Source organism: Conger conger, chromosome 5, assembly GCF_963514075.1.
Source record: "Conger conger chromosome 5, fConCon1.1, whole genome shotgun sequence".
Classification (NCBI taxonomy): Eukaryota; Metazoa; Chordata; class Actinopteri; order Anguilliformes; family Congridae; genus Conger; species Conger conger.
The window spans coordinates 15,653,943-15,676,300 of NC_083764.1; the positions used below are offsets into that span (position 1 = coordinate 15,653,943).

At 43.5% G+C, this 22,358-nt stretch overlaps 1 protein-coding gene across 1 annotated transcript in view; it reads left to right on the forward strand.

Moving 5' to 3' along the window:
* The window catches only part of nt5dc1 (5'-nucleotidase domain containing 1), a 63,030-nt gene that overhangs the window by 31,323 nt on the left and 9,349 nt on the right, over window positions 1-22,358 (forward strand). Inside the window, exons 7-9 of the mRNA XM_061243119.1 lie at window positions 10,518-10,692; window positions 13,823-13,920; window positions 19,731-19,852. Coding sequence (XP_061099103.1) covers window positions 10,518-10,692; window positions 13,823-13,920; window positions 19,731-19,852 — 395 coding nt within the window. The remainder of the gene's footprint in view (window positions 1-10,517; window positions 10,693-13,822; window positions 13,921-19,730; window positions 19,853-22,358) is intronic.

Consider the following 22,358-nt stretch of genomic DNA (forward strand, 5'->3'; position numbering starts at 1 on the left):
GTTAGCAATGGGCCATAACAAAAGCCTGCACCCACACTGGCCCTTTTCGGACAAGATTTGCCCCCCCTGTTCTTCAGAACACATGACTTTGGGCCCATATGCTTTCCTGTAATCTGTTTCTTTTGTATGTTTGTGTTTTCAACTTTTTTTTTGTTTGTTTGATTTTATTTGGGTGGGAATGTATACTGTTATATGGGCTGACCTAAATGCCATCCTGATTATATTTTATAATTTGATCGCTGCTCTGCCAGTTCTGAGATAAGTCCGGCATTTGTTTTGCATGCAGAAATAACAAGTTTCGGTACATAAACTGCAAAACTTCTAATGGGCCTTCAAGGCCTTTGATTACTGAGGTGGCCATACTTCTAAGACTTTTGCAGGTTTGTTTGTGGAGATTTGTGTTTAAGGCGGTTGAAGTTCAGATCGAAATCTAAGATCAAATCGACCAACATTTAAGGGTGTTTATATTCTTTGAGATGTTTCTCTGTCATGCAACTGCAGAACAGTGTTGGCCTTCCACGGCAACATTGTCAGGTCTGAGTGCCAAACTCAGAAGTTCTGTTGCAGCTGGCTGACAAGAAAAGGATAGAAACTAAACACGATTCCCCTACATTACCTGTCACTTTAGACTTCTCAGGTTATACATGTTGGGGGGGGGGAACTGTGAGGAAATTAATCATCTTAAGAGACTGGCTTTTTTGTGTGACAGATTGTCTGCTCACCACCTGCACGGCACAATGTCTGATTGTTCCTCTACCCTGTTATTGTAATTCTTTTCAGATTTTTTTATATATATATTTTAGTTTTCACGATTGAGAATTCATTAGCAGGAAGCATATTTTCAAGCAAGGGAGGGATTCAGTGTTCAGGATTCAGGACTTGAGAGACCCTTTTGGGGATACAGTATCATTTACACTTATATTCTTTAACACTTTGTGCCGACAGTTTTCATGCTTTTCACACCTGGCATACTGTCTTCTGTGCGCACTGTTGATCGCGGCATTTTAATGTTAGTTATGTGTTTAATTTAATTAAGCTTTAGTTAACGCCAAATTAAGGTTGTCATGCAGAACTAACTTTTTTCTCCCCCCCCCACTGTCGCATATTTTTTATTATTCAGAAAATATTTCAAGTATGGCTATTGTTCGCTTTATATAATAGATGTTATGTAAAACCACAAATATTCTGTAGCGATACAGAACACAATGCTTGTTTGGAGTGAAACCAGAGCTTTACTCGACGTCACCATGAATCACAGCTACATTTTAATATCCTCAGTTGCTCTAGTCAACTAAGCTTCCCATGATTGAGTTTGCTTGTCTTCAAGGTTTTAAGTATTTTAATGGAGTCAGATCCATATTGTTATGGCTTGTGTGTTCGCATGTGGAAAGCTCTGGTCTTTATTTTAAATTGTGTGTCAGGCTTGGTTTTCCTTGAGTAAATATATATCAGTAGACAAACAGAATTCTGGTCCTCCAGGACTACTTCTCTGACATGATGGCTCCTTGTGCCTTTTTGACTTTAGAATTAAGCTCATTGTAATTGTGTAGTTATATTTAAAAAGGCTCCAATCCCTAAGGCTATATATTTTAAATAATTAAAATCCAGTTTGAAGAAGTGAGTCTGTAATGTAGACTTGGAATGATGAACGAATGCAGATGGTACCAGAGCCTGGGAGCAGAACTACAGCAAAAGAATACCAGCACCTTCTCAATCATCAAGCCAAGTCACCCTCCTTTGTAAATTAGACCGACACTAGTGATTAAACATAATTTTCCCAATTATGTTGGCCTTACCATGAATTCAGTGGCTTTTCTCAAGAGCTCCATTCTACAAAACAAACAGATTTACTGACCAATCACTAAGCTTCTGTGCCACGTGCACTCCGAATAAACATGCCCTCAATATGACTGGATGTAATTTTTGCATTTAGTTTAAGATAAATTCTTGTATTGATAAATTCTATTTTATTTCAGTTTCCATTTATTTCCACTTGGATGATGTATCTTAATTTGAATCTCTTGCTGTGTATAAAATATAATTAGAGAAAAACATCAAAATACACATTATAGCATTTTTTGCTACGCAATATTTACGGGAATGATACTGCATTTATGCAAAACTGCTTCCTGAAAAAATGTCAACATGCTAGTTGACATTTTTCCAGTATTGCTCACTTAGAGTGTCTAGCATTTTCTTTAATTACCAGCTTGACATTTTGGCTAGGAGTTTCCCGTTGCTAGGTTTGACAACATTGTTTACAGAGATTGCAACTTAACGCCATGAGATCGTTCATCAGTGTAAGTGCCATAATCGGCAGTGATTAAAGAGGACCTGGTTCAAATTGGCTCAGAATTTCATCTTTCAGTTGCAGTAGCTCATTCCCGCTGAGTCAGCAGCTGTGTCTCTGGTCTGATGGCTGAGGTTTGAAGGACTGGATTTAGCTCGTCAGCTACGTGTTCCAATTCCAAATTAGTCTGGCTAAGCAATGCCCTTTTGTAGATTCAGTCCAGGCTACGGTCATCTCCCGCCTGGACTACTTCAACTCACTTCTTGCTGGCCTTCCTGCCTCCTCCTTCAGACCTCTGCTGCTGCTCTTCTGATCTGCGACCTCCCCATCTCACTCCCCTTCTCATCTCCGTCTACCTGTTGCCTATATCGGCTTGTATCAAATTCACAACTCTTTCAGGTAGCTAATGGGACATAGGACACCAAGGTGCGACCATTTTACTTGCATAAAAGAGTAAAAATCTGTCTTGTGTTAGGCCAACACTGCCAGCTGCATTTCAGTCGCCTGAGCCCATGATAACGCCACGGTTAGATGATGAGCTTTAAGTTACTCCAGTTATTTGTGTGTGCTGTGACTAAATGTGTGCTGTGAGCATCAATGTGATGATAAGGAAAAATGACCAGAAATGTTGCAAAATAATAACTTAAATGTGCAATGCCATGGCAAAATGTTGCACCAGCAACCAGTTGAAAAATGCAGTTGCACCAGTGCCACCAGTTGAACAAATTTCTTTAGAGCCCTGGGACAGCTCTGTGACAGTATATGTCCAAAAAATCATCAGACCACACACACTTACCAGACCCCTCCATTCGGCAACCTCTGGGCGTCTCTCAATTGGTGGTCGGGCCCCGTGGTCTGGTGTTGAATGTGGACCATGCCCGTGGTCTGGTGTTGAGTGTGGACCATGCCAACCATTTCAGCAATTTCAGCAATTTCAGCTGGGATGACCGCATCTCTTTGTGCACCAGAGAGCCACGTGCATGTAGTGTCTTCCCCAAATAATGTCCCTGCAGGCCTGACACTCAAGTTATGCTAGAGAGATACACTACTGTGAAACCTGTATCTCTTAACTGTTTTGTGGAAAAGAAAACATTTAGCAGATATATACGGAACGTATTGCATATTAACTTGTCCATAGCTCCTTGCCAAATGTTTTCTTGAATTTTAAAAGTAAAGAAGTTCAAAGGTCTTTTTTTCGGTTTTCTCACTTCCTTTTACTGTTATTTCTGACCATTAAATTGAAATCCAGTAAACCAGTCACTCAAATTTTTCGACCCCAGGTGAAAATGTCTTGTAGATAACGATGTAATTTCCTGTGCTCTGAGCAAAAATGTTTCGGCATCTTCACCATAGCGCATGTCCAACTAGGAAAGCCTACGGTGAGGCCATTTTCCTTTTAGGCACCTTCAAGTGTGGATTTTGAGAGTACAATTTGAGAGTAAAACCAGTTACAGTGCTGTTCTGGAAGTTTGAGTTTGGAAGAGGGGTTGGTGGAAGGGGCAGCAGATGCAGCAGTCTCACATGCTGTCTTGTGGGAATAATTGAAAATTAAACCTTAGGCAAGGTCTTGAAATACAGTTTGGGGCAGTGGCTTATTTTGTGAGAGGTCGGTACTCTATATGGTTTTTCTGTAATGACAGATTACGAGCCCCAGAATTTCCCCTCAAGGGCAGAGTGGCTCTTCATGTGGCACCAACACTTCCCAGAGTTAACTGCACATGGACGTCCTCAAAAACCACCATATTTCCCTCTAAATTGTAATTCATTGTTATTTTCCTTTCTCAGCTCATGAGAAACGTGGAAGTAAATGGTGAACTCCTGTATATTTAGCAGAATGTTATTAATGTTGACCTCTCGCTTCCTCCTAAAGAATTCAAAACAAGAACGAAGTTTAAAAAAATATGTTCTCACAGCCAGATTCAGTGAGAGTTCAGTTTAAGTGGTAGCCTACTGATGAAAGTACCAGAAACCCCAAAATAAAAGAGGCCTACCTCAGTAAAGAGGCATTCTTTTTCTTTCTGTGTGTAAACTCTGCTTCCGAGAACATCCTTGTTAACCATGTGCCAACGTTTTTGTGCTTCTGGATTAATCATTGTCGAAACTCCACCTGTGGTATGGTTTAGCATACCGGCATTTTAAAAGTATATGTCTGTCGGAGCTGTGCAATAATTCGACCGGTTTTAGAAAGCGAATACGAGGGAAAGCGTATAGTTTGATTAACAAACCGTGCACAAAGTAGATGACCTTTACACAGTTGTAAAGGTACGGTAAGTATTTTTCCTTGGTGTATATTTTTTCAGAGAATTGTAGGTGCCGTTTATGAATGAATTACCCCTGCCACATCCACATGAAAGAAGCTCTTGCTGATGTCTACTGTATTGTGTCATCAAGCCCAGTATCCTACTGTAGACCTGGGTCTGGCTCACACAGTGTTGGAGTGAGATGGTAGTTTGTGGGCCCTTGTGTCTCCAGTGGTCCCAATGGCATGCACATTTTCTCCCAATGGTTTTTCTCCAAACTAAGAGGTATAAAGGGTATACAAGTATAGATAGCCAATGTTTATGATTAACTTTCAGTCTGTTGCATTATGTTTGTATTTTGCTTAATGGAGCATTCGTTAGATGCTTTAGGAAAGCGGAAAATATTCTTTGTTGCACCTTATTATAATTGTTACCATGAGATGCAAATTAAGCCTCTCGTTGTCTTTTTCTGCCTTTGGAAAGATTGAAAAACAGACATCATAAGGGACGTGATGCAGGAATTTGTGGCCACACTTAAAAATGGAGGAATGCAGTTTGATGCTAATCTTTTCCAAGAGTTCAAAACAGGTGCAGGAAACTATTTTAGGCTTTTTCCACAAACTTTTAAGATTCGCATCTCTTCCAGCACTTTCTGAAGATCGTAAAACACCTATTTTGAGAAATTGTCATATGCAGGTACAGATTATAAGGTTCAGACACAGCATTTTATTTTCATGCGCCCGAAACCTTATAGATGGTTTCTTCCATCTTAGATTGCAGCCCATGCCCGTTAATGTCGAGACAGGAAGACAATGTTGGACCTCACTCATAAACCACATGCTTTCCCACTTCCCAGTCACCTGCATGGCGTCAGATGTAACCTAATCCTTTATTTTATTGAAGACCAGATTGTACTATATTGAGAAAGCTGGCTTGGGTGGATGGTTGGATGGATGGTTGGGCCTGATTAGTTTTAAGAAGGCTTCGCCCTGTGTCCAACGCTGGCCCATAATTTTCTGTGATGTTTAATTTTCACATCCTCTTTCTGCGCTTTGATGTGCGACAGGGAGCGTCTCTCTGTGGATGCAGGGTGACGCTTACGTGGAGCAGCTGGAGTCAGTCAGCTCAGTCTCCATGAGCGGGGCGTGAGAGGGGAGCGGAGTTTTCCAGACGGTGACGCAGACCATGGCTGATAACGAACTGAAAATAAGCTGACTGATCCCCCAGGCGCATGAAGATGAATGCGTCTGCCATTTTGAGAGGGAAGGGCCATATCACTACTTGTGAGAAACACTGGATAGTCAGGGAAGTCAGAATTAGAACTCCCTTTCTCTACACTGTGTTGAACAACAGGTGAAACCTCTTCTTAAATTAGAGAACGCAAGAGCAGGATGAATAGCCACTATAGCCTCATCTGTGAAAAATGGTGGTGGGGATTTTATAGTTACTGTAGGGCATGTAAGGCTGCCTCAGGTGCTGGCTCACTTGCCTGCAGTGTAACTGCTGCAGAATGAATTCTGAAGTGTACAGAAGCCTCTTATCTGCTCAGGTTCTGTCAAATGCCTCCAAACTCACCGGACGGTGCTTCATCTCACAGCAAGGGAATGATCCCAAACATATGCCTATGCTCTCTTTCTTCTTAATGATGTTCCAAACAGTTTGTTTCAGTAAGCCTATTGTTTGGCTTTGGTATTATTTCTCAGCCTTATAATGGCTTCTTTGGCACAACTCTGGTCCTCGTGTTGACAAACGCCAATGACAGACTCTAAAGGCTATCAAAAGCCTAGAATCAAGACTAGATGCTGAAAGATTTCTTATACTTACATGAAGGAAGCAATTAAATACACCTGACTAATCAGAAACGACTGAGTAGTAAATTGTCCAATTACTTTTGGTCCTATGTATAAAAAGAGGTGTGATTCCTACATAGACCACCTGCTATATATGTAAATACTGTAAAGAAAATAATAATATTATAATATTTGAGTCTTCACTTAAACCTCACATTCATCATTTCTTTTAAAATCCAATGTGCTGGAGTACAGAGGCGAAAGAACAGAAATTGAACCTTTGTCCAAATATTTATGGACTGCTCTGTAGGCTAAGTGCAAATGCACTTGGAAGATGATTACTGGGAAGCTAGAAAAATAATCATTCACCATTATGAGCTTCAAAGCCATAGAGATGTGAACACTGACACAATACCCTGGCTGCTTGTAATCATTAACAAAATGTTGTCATTAGTATAGCCATTAGTGTAGTCAGTGACCCAAATGATTTAACTGATTTCCTGGTTTGTGTGTGTGTGTGTGTGTGTGTGTGTGTGTGTGTGTGTGTGTGTGTGTGTGTGAGAGGGAGAAAGCAAGAGCCAATGAGTGAGAATGAGAGTTTGTTTTTGAATCTCAACCTTTCATACCGCAGTGCCATCTGGTGGTACAAATCTATTGTGTTTGATTTTTAGAGTAGAAGTGCTGTGTTGTTTCTCAATCTGTCAAATTTTATTTATATTGTGCATGTTATGAAGAGTTTGTCATGATACACTTCACAGTTTACCTTCACCAGTGCATCTACAAATCTGGCCAAAGGCAACAGTCACGAGGAGAAACCTGGAGAGCATATAGGAAGAAACCTTAGGAGGGGACCGGACTCGATTGGGCAAGCACGTCCTCCTCTGGCCAGCTTAGGGTGTGGGCTCATCGCAGTTATGGCTGGTGGCCAGAGAATGTGGGGAATTGTTTGTAGGGGGAAGAAGTTCCGGCAGAGTAGAGAGGCCTGTAGCGTAGTGGTTAAGGTACAGGACTGGGATAGGCAAGGTGGGGGATTTGAATCCCAGTGTAGCCACAATAAGATCCGCACAGCAGTTGGGCCCTTGAGCAAGGCCCTTAACCCTGCATTGCTCCAGGGGAGGACTGTCTCCTGCTTAGTCTTATCAGCTGTATGTCGCTCTGGATAAGAGCGTCTGCCAAATACCAATAATGTCATGTAATGTAGAGAGTAGTAACATTGACAAAAGACAGATCTCATTTCCATTGCTTTGCTCTGTAGTATGTTTGGGCTTATTAACTGCACTTTGTTTTAGAAGTCAGAATGATTTGCGAGGCAGTATTTTGTGATATGTAGTCTATGCGAAGGTATGAGCCTCATCACAGTTAAGTATTTATTCAAGTTGTGGCATAATCATGTGTGTATCCAGCCTGACGTCTAGCAGAGGACAAGCTCCTTGAGGCGAGTTTGAGATGTGCCTCTGCTATTTGCATTTTGACCACAAGAGGTCATCCTTTCTGTCGTGATGATAGCAAAATGCAATTCAAACTAATGATCCCTTTATTCCTCTTAAATGTTCATATTTGTCATTAGTTCATTTTTCATTTTTATCTTTTTTGTCTATTTCTTTAAAGTTGTTCCTTTGCCTGTGTTGATCAGCCTCCACTGATTCATAGGGACTAATAATAATAATAATAATAATAATAATAATAATATTTGGACCATTTCACAGTTTTACTATCCCTGCACTTGGGTATAGTTTTTTTCTGCTTGGCCTGCTGACCTTCTGTTTTAGCTTGTTACTTACCTGGATTCCTTTATTTAGATATGTTCCAGTACAAGAACATTAATTAAGAGCTTATATGACTATATGTCTTCACATTCGCCTTGCAAGTGAGCACTTCCACGATTCTGGAATTATATTCAAAATGTTAAAGTTCACACATCTAACACAAGGGGGCACTGATGTCTTAAAAATGTACACTGCCTTCTTTTTTTAAAAAACATCAACACTAGTTTCTATTAACATTTATCACATGTACCAATCGTACCCGCAAAGCTATGTTGTGTCGTCAAGAAATCACAATTAACAAAGGAAGAGTGGCTCACCATTTACAAAAACTAAACTTTTGCACTTATGAAATGGGCTTGAATTAGACAACCGCAGACGCTCTTTTTAAAATGAACTGCCGTTACGTCGATGACTCCAGTGGAAATAATCCTGCTTATTTGGCGCTCTTTTTGTTTCTGCTCCACGTTTTGGAAGCCATTCACATCAAACACGAGCAGACATTGGCAAGTCTGTGCCCTAATAAGAAACATAATGGGATCCTCGGTACTACAGTTTGAATGGAACCCAAACCATTTGCATGAATGTGCACACCTATGTACATATGCGTCCAGAGAACAGTTATTTGTACCTGTTGCAGACACACCCAGCCAATACTTTTTTGTCCATGAAATTGGCATATTCATTGCTTTTCTCTTTGTTTATAACCTATGGTGTTGGGGCTCATTGAACTTCAGTAGATTTTGTGTATTTTTTGTTGTTTTTGGCTGGCACTGCATGGTTTCATTAACAACGTTTTCCTCAGCAATGTCTCACTCCATTTTTAAAACCTTTTCCCCCCTGTGTGGGGATATGCATTGTACCGTGACCCTGACATGGGGATATGTAATGGATTGTGAGGCAGCTGAGAATACCCAGCCCTGGTGAACAGGGGCCTGGGTGTGTGCTTGCGGTAACTGCTCTTCTCTATAATGGGCACAGTGATCACTCACCTCTGCCAGGACAAATACCTGAAGTGATGAATGTGCTGCAATCATCTAGCTACTGGTTTTCTAAGCCCGCTTTTCTGCTGTTTGTGAAAGAAATGCAGCTTCTCACATAAAGAGCACATTCTTTTCCTCTTTGGTAAATACAGCTGAACTTCCTGTTTTGATAAGGTAGAAAATATGTCAGAAACTACAAGAGAAAGACTTTCCTGGACTTTCAATTCCCCCTACTGTTGTGTTTAACTAGAAAGCCTGTAGGAACCGCACTAACAATATCTGGCTTTGCTCAAAAAATAAAAAACAATTTGGATTGTGTTTCTAATCATTAGACCCCATTGACATTGTTATGGGCAACAAAACTGTACACTACATTTTTCCTAGGTTTTTACCTACGGATATTGCATAACAGATCATTTATCACTCAGGAGATTGCGCTTTGCAAACCTGTTCGCTTTGTGGATTCTCCCCCAATTATTAGCTTCCATAACTAATTGTTTTTTGTTGTTGCTATTGTACTGCAGCAGAAGATAAGGGCACGTTCCTTGAAGTTACTTGCAGAACAGAGTGGTATTTTAGAAAAGAGAAGTTCCGTGAACTCGCTGAAAGAAATGTGTGGCGTTGGCGTGGTGTTGCTTGCACGACAGCAGCAGAGCAGAACAGGATTTAATTGAATCATAACTCAGAGAGTCTCTGGCCCGGCTGTGCTACCGAGCCACAGGCAGTCCGCACCGCACCGCTTTGTAGTGGAAATGCGATCCACCGATCGGCGACATTCCTCCCGTCGTCTCCCGGGAATATCAGCGCACCGTCTCCGCCGCCTCCCTCCGTGTTTCGGTGCCTCGGCGCCTCGATACGGCCTGTGTCCGTGGGAGGAAGGCGACTAACAGACGCTTTCACTTATTGTGTCATATCTTATTGAAAGCAACTGGCGGCCTGGGCTGGGCTGTTAAACTTCCTGAAAAAGACAAGTCGCCGATTTTATGGCCCTTTCTTCGAATTCGTAAAATGCGTCACAGACGCTCGCATACCAAATGAGTCAGGGTAATAATCATGTAATAATAATTTGTTATTTAGCTGATGCTTTTATCCAAAGCGACTTACAGTTGATTAGCTGGGGACAATCCCTCCTGGAGCAAGGGCCCTTAAGCCGAAACAACTGTGCAGATATTATCATGGCTACAACGGGGCTTGGACCACCGACCTTCCGGGTCCCAGTCATGAACATACAGGAACAGGGGTTATCAAATCACGGTCCTCAAGTGGCCGTTAACTGCTGCTTTTCACCCCTTCCTTTACCTGGGGGCAGGGTTGAAGATCACCTAAATACCCACAATTTGGATTCCTGGGCCAGGTTTAATGATCTCTGTAGGCCCATGCATAGTAAACAGAGTTACTGTTGTCATGGATGGATTGATAGGTTGACCGCTCCGTGTTTTTCCCCGTTCCAGACGACACGGGCACGTACTTCCCGAGCGTGAAGCAGGACCCGGGCCGGTACCTGCAGCCCTGCTCCGATTCGGTCAAGGCCTGGCTGAGGAGCATGAAGAGTGCCGGGAAGGTGCTCCTCCTCATCACCAGCTCCCACAGCGACTACTGCAGGCTGGTGTGTGAGCACATCCTGGGGTGAGTGAGACAGGACCTCAAAAAAGCCTTTTCTCCAGCCCCGTTTCGCCATTAGATCAGCTGGTCTCTCTCTAAACTCAGAACTGACCAAGCATCCAATTATAGAACGGCTCTTAATAGAGGAAGGGCTGGTATCTTATTTATATCATCAGTTTGCAGAGCACAATGCTGGACCCCTCAGTGTCTTGCATTGTGCTGTGCAAACTGATCTTCGATCTGGGATTGGGAACTTTGTGTAATTAGAGAAACTTCAGATTGTACAAGAGTTTGGAGTTTATTTCTTTTACTTTTTTGTTGGTCAATTGTGTTGTGTCCTCGGTTGGCCAGCGGAGGGTGCACCCTGCAGCAAGTATAAGTACTTTGCATACTACTCAGCCTGAAATGTAGTATTAGTAGTATGCTAGTATGCACTTTTGAAAGCAGCCTAAGACTGATCAGTCTTTGAGCTGATACAGAGTTGGACTAAGGCTGTCCATGTTACCCAGAAATAAATAAATAAAGTATAAATATACAGTCTAAGCTGCTTTTACTACTTCAAAGCACGATGACTTAGTCCATTGGCAAGTCTTAAAATGTTTTTGTCTTATCTAGCAAAAGAGTAATAAAAATAAGATTCTAAATCTAAATACTGAAATACTAAGTACGGCTGAGTTATTCTTCGGTTTTTCGCAGTGCGGCATTGGTGCTACCCGCCGCACAAGCCTGTTCAGCCAACCATGACCGTCCGCTCGCACGGGCCAGACCAGCGGTGCGCGCATCTGAGGCGAATGACACGCTGGATATACCTCCCAGCCCTCACACGCTCCAGAACACGTGCCGTAACACGGCTCAAAATGCTCACACGCTCCGAAGCGCTCGCTTCTGAATACGCCGATCCGCTCCGGAGCGTACTCTTACATACTCCCTAAACGCTTTCTAACAAACTCCAGAACACCGGCTGACGCACTCCAAATACCTCCATTCTTCATTTCGGAGTGCTCGTTCGCCTCTCTGTTTCGGCGCCGATGTGGAATCGCATCAGTGTTGCGGAGTAATAAAGTGTTTTACGAGCAGGCAGCAGGGCTGGTCTGGAATCCGAAATAACGTAATTTCGCCAAGTCAGCGGGCAGCCACGTCATCCAAAGAGCCGCGGCTACATTATGCAAGACAGCCTAACGGACCACAATGCGCAATGGAAAGTAGGAATAACGTTAGCCGAGGCTAACGCTGTAGCGTTCGGTCTGGACGCCCACTGTGCCTCGTGGGAGCTCTGTGGAAGGAGCTTCCCCCACAGCCATTTCCTGTCAGAGAGCACGGTCCGGCTGCTCTTGTTTCTCCCCAGCCGCTCTGCGTCTCCCCCTACACACCACCCCCCTCCGCCGCTCCCTTCCCCCTAGCCTTTCACCACAGTCCCTCTCCTGCAACCTTCGCCTATCGCACGGTTCGATGGCCCCCTGGCCCCCGGTCCCGTGTGCACGGGCGGCTGCCGGGAGCACGTGTTTGCGGACGGAGGCGGCAAAACCGCAGACGCTGCTTCTTGTCCGTCACAGCTCCTGCTCGTATGGGCTTCGCCATATGCTGCCCTAGGTGTGAACCTCCCCCGGCAGGTGTGAGCCGTGCTCTTATTGGGGCCCAGCAGGGCTAGTCTCCTGCCCACCCCCCTAGAGGAACATTCCGGTTAATTGATGTGTCTGCATAAGCTCCCATTTGATGAAAAAAATGCCCCCCGGAGGAATAATGAGCGTTCCGCGTTCGGACTAGGATCAGCAGCCTGTCGAGGGCACGTCTGGTTTTTCCATTTCCTGAGGGAACCCCACTCTATACGGAGATGGAGCCCCTTTGTCAGCTCCGACTCTCCCCCCACACCAGGCATTGGGCTCTTGTCTCTGGATCCAGAGTGTCTGGGCCCTGGGCCAGCCAGGAAGCTGTAATGTGTCAAAGGTCAACTGTGGGCTCCTCCCTTTCAGGCTTGGACACTTCCTCTTGTAGGGGGAGTCTCTCTGGCTTGGGCTGAGCACTAGTCAAAACTTTATACCTCACACTGCGAGCCCTAATCTGTACTCGGGATCCTGCTGAGTTGGCATAAACGTTTAGCCGCTCATGCTACTCAGAGTCTATTAGCTGTGTATTCAGAGCTCCCTCTGGCAGTCACTGGGCAAAAGCAGCTCACAGTCTGGCAGTGATTTTTGTTAGGTAGTGGTATCTGCCTCTGTGCTGATATTAAATATTGAAAGGCCCAAGAAAGTGGAAGTGCAAGGCATTCTAGTGAATTGGCAATTGTTTTGACACTACAAAGGTAAAAATGATGGTACTGCAAACCTTTTGTTGTTGCACAGATTCTGAAAGTTACTTGTCATTTTCCCCATAGATGACGTATTGTGTTGGCCAACACAACAGGTGAAACAAGTTTAAACTTATGGTCATATTTCACCAGCCATCACTCAATGTTTCATACCAGACAACATTACCGTTGTTGTTTCAGTATAGCAACTTTTTTTAAAAGGATAATAGCTTCAAATTCACAATTCCATTATTAAGGTATGTAATATAACTCGTAGAATAAAACATGAAACTCTCTTTAGTGTACTGTATGTTAACCAAGGACCTTATATTCGGCAGGAATTTGAAATCCCTTTGGGAAAAAGCATGGGGAACTCTCTCTGCCTTCCTTGAGGTTTTGAGTTGTAATGTGTTGGTAGAACTCACACCTAAATGTAGCTTCTGGAAGCTTCTGAATGCATGAGACCTTGCTCTTTCTTCTTTTCTTTAGCTTTTACTGTTGCTCTGCACTTTTGCCAGTTTGGCCATGATCCTTGTTTTCTTTGACTGGGTTTACTCCGCTCACGTGAGCCGAATTTGAATGCTCCCTTCACGGAGAGGGTCATTTTACCGCTGATTCTCGCAGAGAGTGACTCACATGTGCATTACTGCATTAAGCCTGACATTTACAGTAAAAATATGATGATTTCCATACACTCCCGAGTGAAAAAGAAGGCAAAACCCACGTTTAGCATTTCACAAGTCAGTGAGACTATTTTTCATAGTCTTAAAATTAAGTGTTGCGTCACTCACTGTATATAATCAGTTCTTTCTGGAACCAACTGACCTGTGACCCCTCCCCTCCCACCTATCTGATTGGCTGCCTTTCCAGGAAGGACTTTGAGGAGCTGTTTGACGTCATTATCACCAATGCCTTGAAGCCTGGGTTCTTCTCCCTGGTTCCCCAGCAGAGGCCATTCCGGACCCTAGGTAAGAGCCCCCACACCAGACCCACTGCTGCAGTGGGCCTTCGCCCAAACAGCCGGCAGTCACCTGAGCGCAGCATTCATTCCCAACGCGAGCAGAAAGTGGGTCTCTGAGAATAGCCAGATGCTCTGTCACTTCCTGTGCAGCTGTTGACAGAAATCGAACCGACTGGAGTTCAGTGTGTACTTTCCTGGAGATCTCATTTGTGCAGAAATTCTTTCAATAAAGATTGAAAGCACATCCAGTTGGACAGTGTAACAGCCTGATTTAGATTCTTCTGAAGTATTCCTTCTTCCTAGAATGGAAAGTATTAGTAGCTAGTAGATGCAACTCTGTGTACTCTGTGTTTCTTTTTTTAACTAAAAGGTCTAGGTTTCTTTTTTTAACTAGGAAAAGCATAGGCTGTTTTTGTTCGGATTTGCTTACGCTGTCACTGATGATCCTTCCTTCAGGTGTTCTAAAATGCTCTGATATGTTTTGGGCCAAATTACATTGGAAATAAATTCTTCGATGTCCGCTAAGAGAAGGAAGGAGTTGGCTTGTTGTTGAGTCCCGAAGGTGCACACTTGAAAAGGTGTTTCCATCGAACGCACCTCCATCTGGAGCTGTTTCTTTCCAGAAACAACACCAGAGCGGTGCGTTCTGTGAGAAATAGAAATGAGCAAACCTGAAAGGTATTTGTTCCCTCCCAGCTCCTTCCAGGTGCCTGCGACAAAGGTTGCTTTTATTTTTGGTTGCTTTTTTGTTAGGGTTTTTGTTCTGCCTCCCCCAGACTATAAGTCCTGATAAATATTTTATTCATCAAAGAAAATGAATGAATTGGTTACATTGCGCAAACTGGAACCTGTTCTTGGTTGAACAGGTCTGTATGTGCTCGGAGCAGCCATGGATGTCCACGTTTGGCTGCAGGGAGGCTACTCACACTGCAGAAAGTGTCTTGCAATAAGACTTAAGATCTTATTTTTTTTCTCTCAAGTAGAAAATATTTGCTTGTTTTAAGTTAGTTTGCTTGACAACTTTTTTTTTTTTTTCTTGCAAGATTTTCTTTTTTTTTTTAATGAATCAAAATACCTCATTGCCAATACTTTACTCCTCTTTAGCAAAATAGAAACAGAAATAAGATTTTTAGGTCTCAATATAAGACTAAAATTCTGTACTTGAGATTGACTTATTTTGGGGGTTTTGCAGTACGGTTTTTGTACATCCAGTCTTTGAGGTCAACTTGATCAATGAGGTCAGTATGCTTTAGGCTACCTTCAGAAGTCTGTCAAATTAAACCATGTGTTCTTACTCAACACATTTTTTTCCACGTTGACAACCTAGTAAGATAGAAACAGCCTGTATGTCTGGGTGAAATTCTGTTGTGTTGCTTTCAGTGTCATAGTTTAATAAAGTCCTGTTTTTTTGCTTAGAAAAGTACTGTACATTATGGGCAACAGTATGGCCTCCATTAAGCAAGTATGATTATGGGTGCATTTTCCCGCTGGGTCAGATTATCTAGACCTGTTAAGAGCTTTTCTGAAAGGGCTGTTCTGAAATCGTTGATTGCGTCACAATAGAGTTGTGTGTGAATGTGCGTGTATGTCCATGCGCATGTGTATACATGTGTTTTTAACCAGACCCAGCTACTTGTGTGCATGCTGCTTAAGACAGTGATTTTGGAGATTTCAGTTAAAGCAGCGCATATTTAGCTGGGTTATGAGGGGGTTTCATAAGTCTGGGATTCGTTTTCGTTTGCGTCAGACATAGATGTGGTTTAATCAGGGAGTCAACAAGACATTCACTATGAAACTTTTGTTAAAAAAAATGTCAGGTCTGCATAAATATTTACGTGGCACTTACACACATACTTGTCTTACTGGGAAATCTCCTAGAAGTCACTTCCTTAAAGCCATGTGGTATTTTTAATGGTACAGTGTGTGATTCTGTGTCGCGTTTCAGCAGGCTTTGAACAAGCACATACTTCTCATTCCCCTTTCTCCTCAGGCCCTGCATCCTCACAGCTGTTTCCATGAGTGAGGGGCTTTTCCCCCCCTCTCTGCTGCAGCAATATTTCGTGCATATTGAACCTTTTCATGACTGTGCCCTGTCAGTGGATTTAGTGCTGGGAAATTTAAGGGAAGGTATTATACATAGTGTGGTCTGTGGAGTCATATAACTAGGGATGCATAATAATCTTGGGGTTGTAATTGTATCAGCTGAGAGTAGCTTTAAGCTTACTTATCAGTATCGGCCAGTAAAATAAGATGAGGGAATATGCATCCATCGGAGAGCAATGCATTTTACGTGCCGTTGATGGCACATAAGTCTCTTTTATATGAAAACATCTTGTAATCATAAGCCAACTCATAATCATATGGACCACTGTTTATTTTCAATATATCATTTTTACCAGCCAAACTGTATGGAGACTCTCTAGACTCATGCTCTCTGCTTAGTATTTAAAATATTTGATTTATTTGCATGAAAAAAAGCATGTAAGAACATAAAAGGATACCATTGTACATAAGATGTAAGGCTATTACACAAAATAATTGGCAACGTTTGTCCTTTATACGTAGATGTCAGTGCTCATCTGCTTCTTTCTTGAATGGAGAAACTTGGTTTCAGTTTGCCGTTGTGGTATATTGTAAAACCGAGAGATAATATCATCACTCAACATTGTCAACCAGACATCAGCCCAAGAATTGAAATGAAAACCCTCAGCCTGTCTAGCATTGCCCTGGAGCTGCAGTTCTTTTACATGCCTTCTGTCTTTGGCAAGAAGCCTTTTGTACTAAACTTTATAAGATATAGAGTTGCTGACACAACCCGGTAAGGCGGTGCAAACTTTATGTGACATGCCTTGGAAAAACATGGCAACCCACACAAAGATGACATTTCGAAAATTACGGCTGACTTTATCCCCATTGACTGCATGTCCGTTTGCTTGCAGGAACCAAAGGAAGCCAGTTAATGTCTTAAGACATCAAGGGGATAAGGTTCCGCTAGGATGCTGTTCCCACAGAAAGTCATTGCTCATCAAAAAATGTCAGCTTTTCATCAGGTGAAAAAAGTTGACCCTGAAGCCTTCGTAAGCTGACGTCTCATTCTGGGGCTTTGTGTAACTGCAGACTGCAGTCACATGTGTTTCAGCTGACAAACGTCTTTTAACAAGTACAGCTGCTCTAATTACCCTAGCGCTGGGCCCTTGCGTTCATAACAGCTGCGTCTCAAACCCAAAGCTGTTGCCTTGATGCCTTGTTGCCTTGCTGCCTGATTAGTCCGCTGTCCTTCAACGGCGTCTTCATGGGTGCTTCAGCAGCACTTTAAAGGCATAAATACTACCGCAATTTAGCCGCCTATTTCACGGAAAGCTTACGGAGGCTTAAAAACATTAAATACGTTATTTCAGTGTGTTATGAAATGAAAATGTAGTTAAAACAATATGGTTACAACAAAATATTGAGCTTGCTCTATGGATTGTTCTTAATCACTGGACAATTTCCTTCACAACAAGATTCTCGGCCGTGTTGGAGGACTGCAGCAACCGGTAGTAACCCTGTTTATTTTAGTAGTCAAACACAGGGGTCAGACTAGGCCGAGATGAAATGGCATCCATTAAAAATTATTCTGATGGTGCCCAGTCAATATGAGTTTCCATTTAAAGGTTGGATGGTTGACCCGTAACAGAAGAAAGCAAAGATCTAAGGGGGGAACTTCACTGTTGCAGCAACCGTCTGCATGCCCTCTGGACGACTGGATTGTACCTGCTGTGGGATACTTCAGTTCAAAGGTAGCCTAGTTATAACTTAAATGTTTACTAATACTCTGATTAATGCATTACTTACATAAAAGCGGTGATAACACGGAAATAAGCTACAACGTAATTTACAACTAGTCCTAAATAGCGTACACCTTCACTCAGCTAAAACAGTATTTATTTTTCAGTAGCACCATGGCATTTTGCAACATTTTCCAATCAAAATGAAAAAGAACCCTTTTAAAAGCGACCCCTATGTCCTGGTGATGATGGGAAATGCTGCTAGACCAAAAACACTACCGAAAACTATTGTCACTTGTTAATGTGTGGTTGGCTAAGTAAAAAGAAAATGTATATTGTGTTTTTCCCAAACACCCACTCAGTTGCAAATATACAGCTGTGCTTTGTTGTAGGAGGCTGAATGTTGAGATAAAAAATGTGGATGTCAACATGGATGAACATCCATCGTCTGAAGCTCGAATTTTCGAAACTGGCCTTTTTAGAGGCCTCCCTGAAGTTTTGCGGCATGAGTAATGCATTGGGAGTCATGCGGTTGAGAATCCACTCTCTGCGTATCTTACCTTGGCTTTCGTCCACTGGGAGCCCAGCTCCTACTCAAACTGACAGTGTTTATCCACTAGTGTGCTTTTGTCTGAACCAAAACCTTATCCAGTCGAAGTACAAGTGCATGTCTCCTACTATAGATATTTTATTGTTTTCAACATGGGCTATAAATAATGTGCCCATAAACTGTGATATTTCTGCCCCAGAAATATCTCGTTTATGGTTTTTAAAGCAAGAGTGAGTTGCCAAAATATTTAGTGTCATGTACAGTATAAATCACTGCTTCATCTTGCATGAATGACACTTCGAGACTATGGGAGTTGGAGTTTTACATGGAAAAAACCGGGCAGTTTAAAGAAGTTAAATCAGGGGCCTGACGAGAGGGAGGTCTTTGACCATGATAGTGGGGGGTAGGGCGAATAAAAGTTGTGGGGGAAGGGTGAATTTACAGCCGGGACAGGAAAGGGCTCAACCATGGAGTTTGCTAATTGCTGGTTGTAATGTCAACCAATGTTACTTTGTAAACTACAGTTTTGAGTTTATATCTGCCTATGCTGGATAGCAGACATGATACATCTTCTGCTCTGTCCAGTTACCCCATAGGACAACATTAGCTTCCCTTTCTCTCTGTGTTTCTCATTGTCACTGTTGCTCAGTGCTGCTCTGTTTCTCAGTGTCGCTGTTCCTCAGTGCTGCTGTGTGTTTCTCAGTGATGCTGTGTGTTTCTCAGTGTCACTGTTCCTCGGTGCTGCTGTGTGTTTCTCAGTGCTGCTCTGTGTTCCTCAGTGCTGCTCTGTGTTTCTCAGTGATGCTCTGTGTTTCCCAATGCTGTTCTGTGTTTCTCAGTGATGCTCTTGTGTTTCCCAGTGCAGCTCTGTGTTTCCCAGTGCAGCTCTGTGTTTCTCAATGCCGCTCTATGTTTCTCAATGCTGATCTGTGTTTCTCAGTGCTGATCTGTGTTCCTCAGTACTGATCTGTGTTTCTCAGTGCTGCTCTGTGTTCCTCAGTGCTGCTCTGTGTTCCTCAGTGCTGCTCTGTGTTTCTCAATGCTGCTCTATGTTTCTCAATGCTGATCTGTGTTTCTCAGTGCTTATCTGTGTTCCTCAGTGCTGCTCTGTGTTTCTCAGTGCTGATCTGTGTTTCTCAGTGCTGCTCTGTGTTTCTCAGTGCTGCTATGTGTTCCTCAGTGCTGCTCTGTGTTTCTCAGTGCTATTCTGTGTTCCTCAGTGCTGATCTGTGTTTCTCAGTGCTTATCTGTGTTCCTCAGTGCTGCTCTGTGTTTCTCAGTGCTTATCTGTGTTCCTCAGTGCTGCTCTGTGTTTCTCAGTGCTGTTCTGTGTTTCTCAGTGTCCCTGTTCCTCAGTGCTACTGTGTGTTCCTCAGTGTCACTGTTTCTGTGTTCCTCAGTGTCACTGTTTCTGTGTTCCTCAGTGCTGATCTGTGTTTCTCAGTGCTGCTCTGTGTTTCTCAGTGCTGCTCAGTTACTTCTTTTTTCTGTGTCTTGCAGTTAATGATGTGGAGGAGAGTGAGGGGCTGCCATCCCTGGACAAGCCTGGCTGGTACTCTCAGGGGAACTGGCCCCACCTTCATGAGCTGCTCAAGTCCATGACTGGAAAGGCCGAGCCAAAGGTGGGGCGAGCGTGTGTGTGTATGTGTCTCTGTGTGTGTATGCTTGTTTCTGTATTTGTGTGTTTGCGATTTTAACAGGCGGCTCAGCCATTGCGTACAGTCTGCTTAAAATGGCAATGAGACCGATTCTGTGTGCGTGAGAGAGTGTGCTTGTGTAAATGTCTTGATGTACAAGTGTGTGGACTCAGCAGCAGTTGTGAGAAGTTACTTCCCCTTTCAGTAGCTGCCTGGTACGCCTTTGACTGGTTAGCTCCTTTTAGCCATGTTACCTCACCACAGTCGAATAGGTCCCCCTCAGTGTGTTTATGGGAAAGCCAGCTCACCAGTGAAAAGACATTCAATTATTATGACCTCACTTAGCCATTTCCAATGCCAGTGCTACAGCTTATCTTGGCACGTTCGCGGAAGATTGTGAGCAGTAAATCTGGAGGGCTTTGCGCCAAAGTGAGGACCGGGCAACGAAAGGGCACACACACGTGAGTGTCAAAGAGGTGCCAAGAGGGACAGGACTAAGGTCTGGCGCGTCACGGAATACGAGGACAGGGGACGCCGGAAGAGGAGTGCACACGCTCCCCACGCCGCTGAATGCGCCCTGTGTTCAGCGCCGAGTGGTGAAAGCACTCGCGGAATGCGGCGCTAACGCTAACCTACGTTTGGACACGTGGCGGGCGGGCCGCCGGGGGCGAACAGGGGCAGCGCTATTTTCAGTCCTCTCCACTTTCACCCGAGGAGAACTTCCGCGGAAACCTTTGAAAGAGGGGCATTCAGAGCACTGCTCCATCCCCCCGTCGGGTGGAGTCGCAGAGCATAGGTGGGTCCTGCGTGCCTCTCTGTCTCCTGGAGGGATGGAAGACTCGGGGGAGGGTAAGGTAGGAGTGAATGAGTGATGGACCTGAACTGAAAATGTGCTAATTATGCGTCCGTACTGAATTAAAAAGGCAAACACTGTGAGAACAATCCCAAATTTACACGGAGGAAATCTGAGACATAAAAGCAAGCCGAAGTTCACCTCAGTTAATGGAATGATGCCGCTTTAAACAAATAAACAAAGGGCCCAGTCAAACAGGAAATTGCACTCCCCCCCCCAACCCCTTGGCCCTGCCTGTTTTCTTTGGACCTTACTGTGGGGATTGTCCACTAGCACTGCCATAAAAACATTCACCAAGTCATTCACACAAAACATATATACAATTCCACATTTTTATACAATTCCACATTTTTATTTCAAGTTTCTCAAGAAATTGTAGCTGGAGTTTACTTTAGGTGACCACTGTTGCTCAACACAAGGGGTTTGTTTACTCACCTACCATTACCACGGTTGTTCTGAACCACTCTCAGCATCTCACTCTCGCTTACTGGTCTTAATGGTGTGAAAGCTTCCTTCATTGAACAACAGAGCTCTCAGGCTTATTTCACATTATTGCAGGTTCTACTAGCATGAAGTTCCTGTTGTTCTAATGCTAAAGCCGTATCCGCCTGCTAGTGTTTCCACTGCCATTAATGATGAATGTGCTCAAACAAAAGATGTTTCAATAAAGCACTATTCCCAAAGATTCCTTGTAAACATTACGCATGTTTTTCACAATATATAAGCACAGTGCAGTAAGCAGTGTTTGTAATTCACAAGAAATGTTTTCATTCTAGCATATCAATTGTGCAATTGTCGACAGAGCAAATGGTGCTCGGCCAAACCTCCAAAACTCAGCCAAATTTTTGCGTCACGCAATTAAATTGTAACAAGGAAGAAAAAACATGCACTTTAAAACATTTATAGACTACTTTTGTAAGTTCATTTTGTTACAAGATTCTTACATTCTAGATTCTTGCGCAATATCAAAAAATATTGCAATGTAAAAGTTGAATTCTGTACATTGGATTTTTTTTTTTAGCAAATTTCAATTATTTACATTTGCATACCTAGCCCTAGCATTGCTATGACTGTGCGGGTGAATGCCTTTACAACACTAAGCAGTACCAACTCATTACCTGCCGGTGGGAAGACGGGCAGCTTCCACACGTCACTCACATAGCCGCACCGCGTGCTAGCTTTGGCGCATTAAGGGCAGAGAGGTGAACTGAGCCGGATTCACGCGCTTTGTTAGCCGGCGCTAAGCGGCCGTACTCAGCAGGCGTGGAATCTGGCCGGAGCACGGGAGCAGGTCGGGAAGCTGTGGCCATAACGACGTTCCCCGTCAGAAACGAGAGCCGGCCGCTCTCTCTCGGGGGCCCCACACGGCGGACGACAATGGGCTCGTTAAAGCTGAGCTGTCTGCCATCGTGGGCCACCTTACCACTAATCGCTGCTCTGAGCGAGGGATTAATCAGAAGGGGGGCCCCTGAGGGACCCGCGGAGGGTCTCACTCCGCTCAGCGGGGGCCTGATGGCAGGGGCTTCTCAGAATGCATCCAGTCAAAGATCTGAGCCCGTATTTTTAAAGCATCTCAGAATAGCAGGGCTGGGGTCAGTTTAGCATTTTTGATTCTCATAGTTAAAGTTAGGATATTCA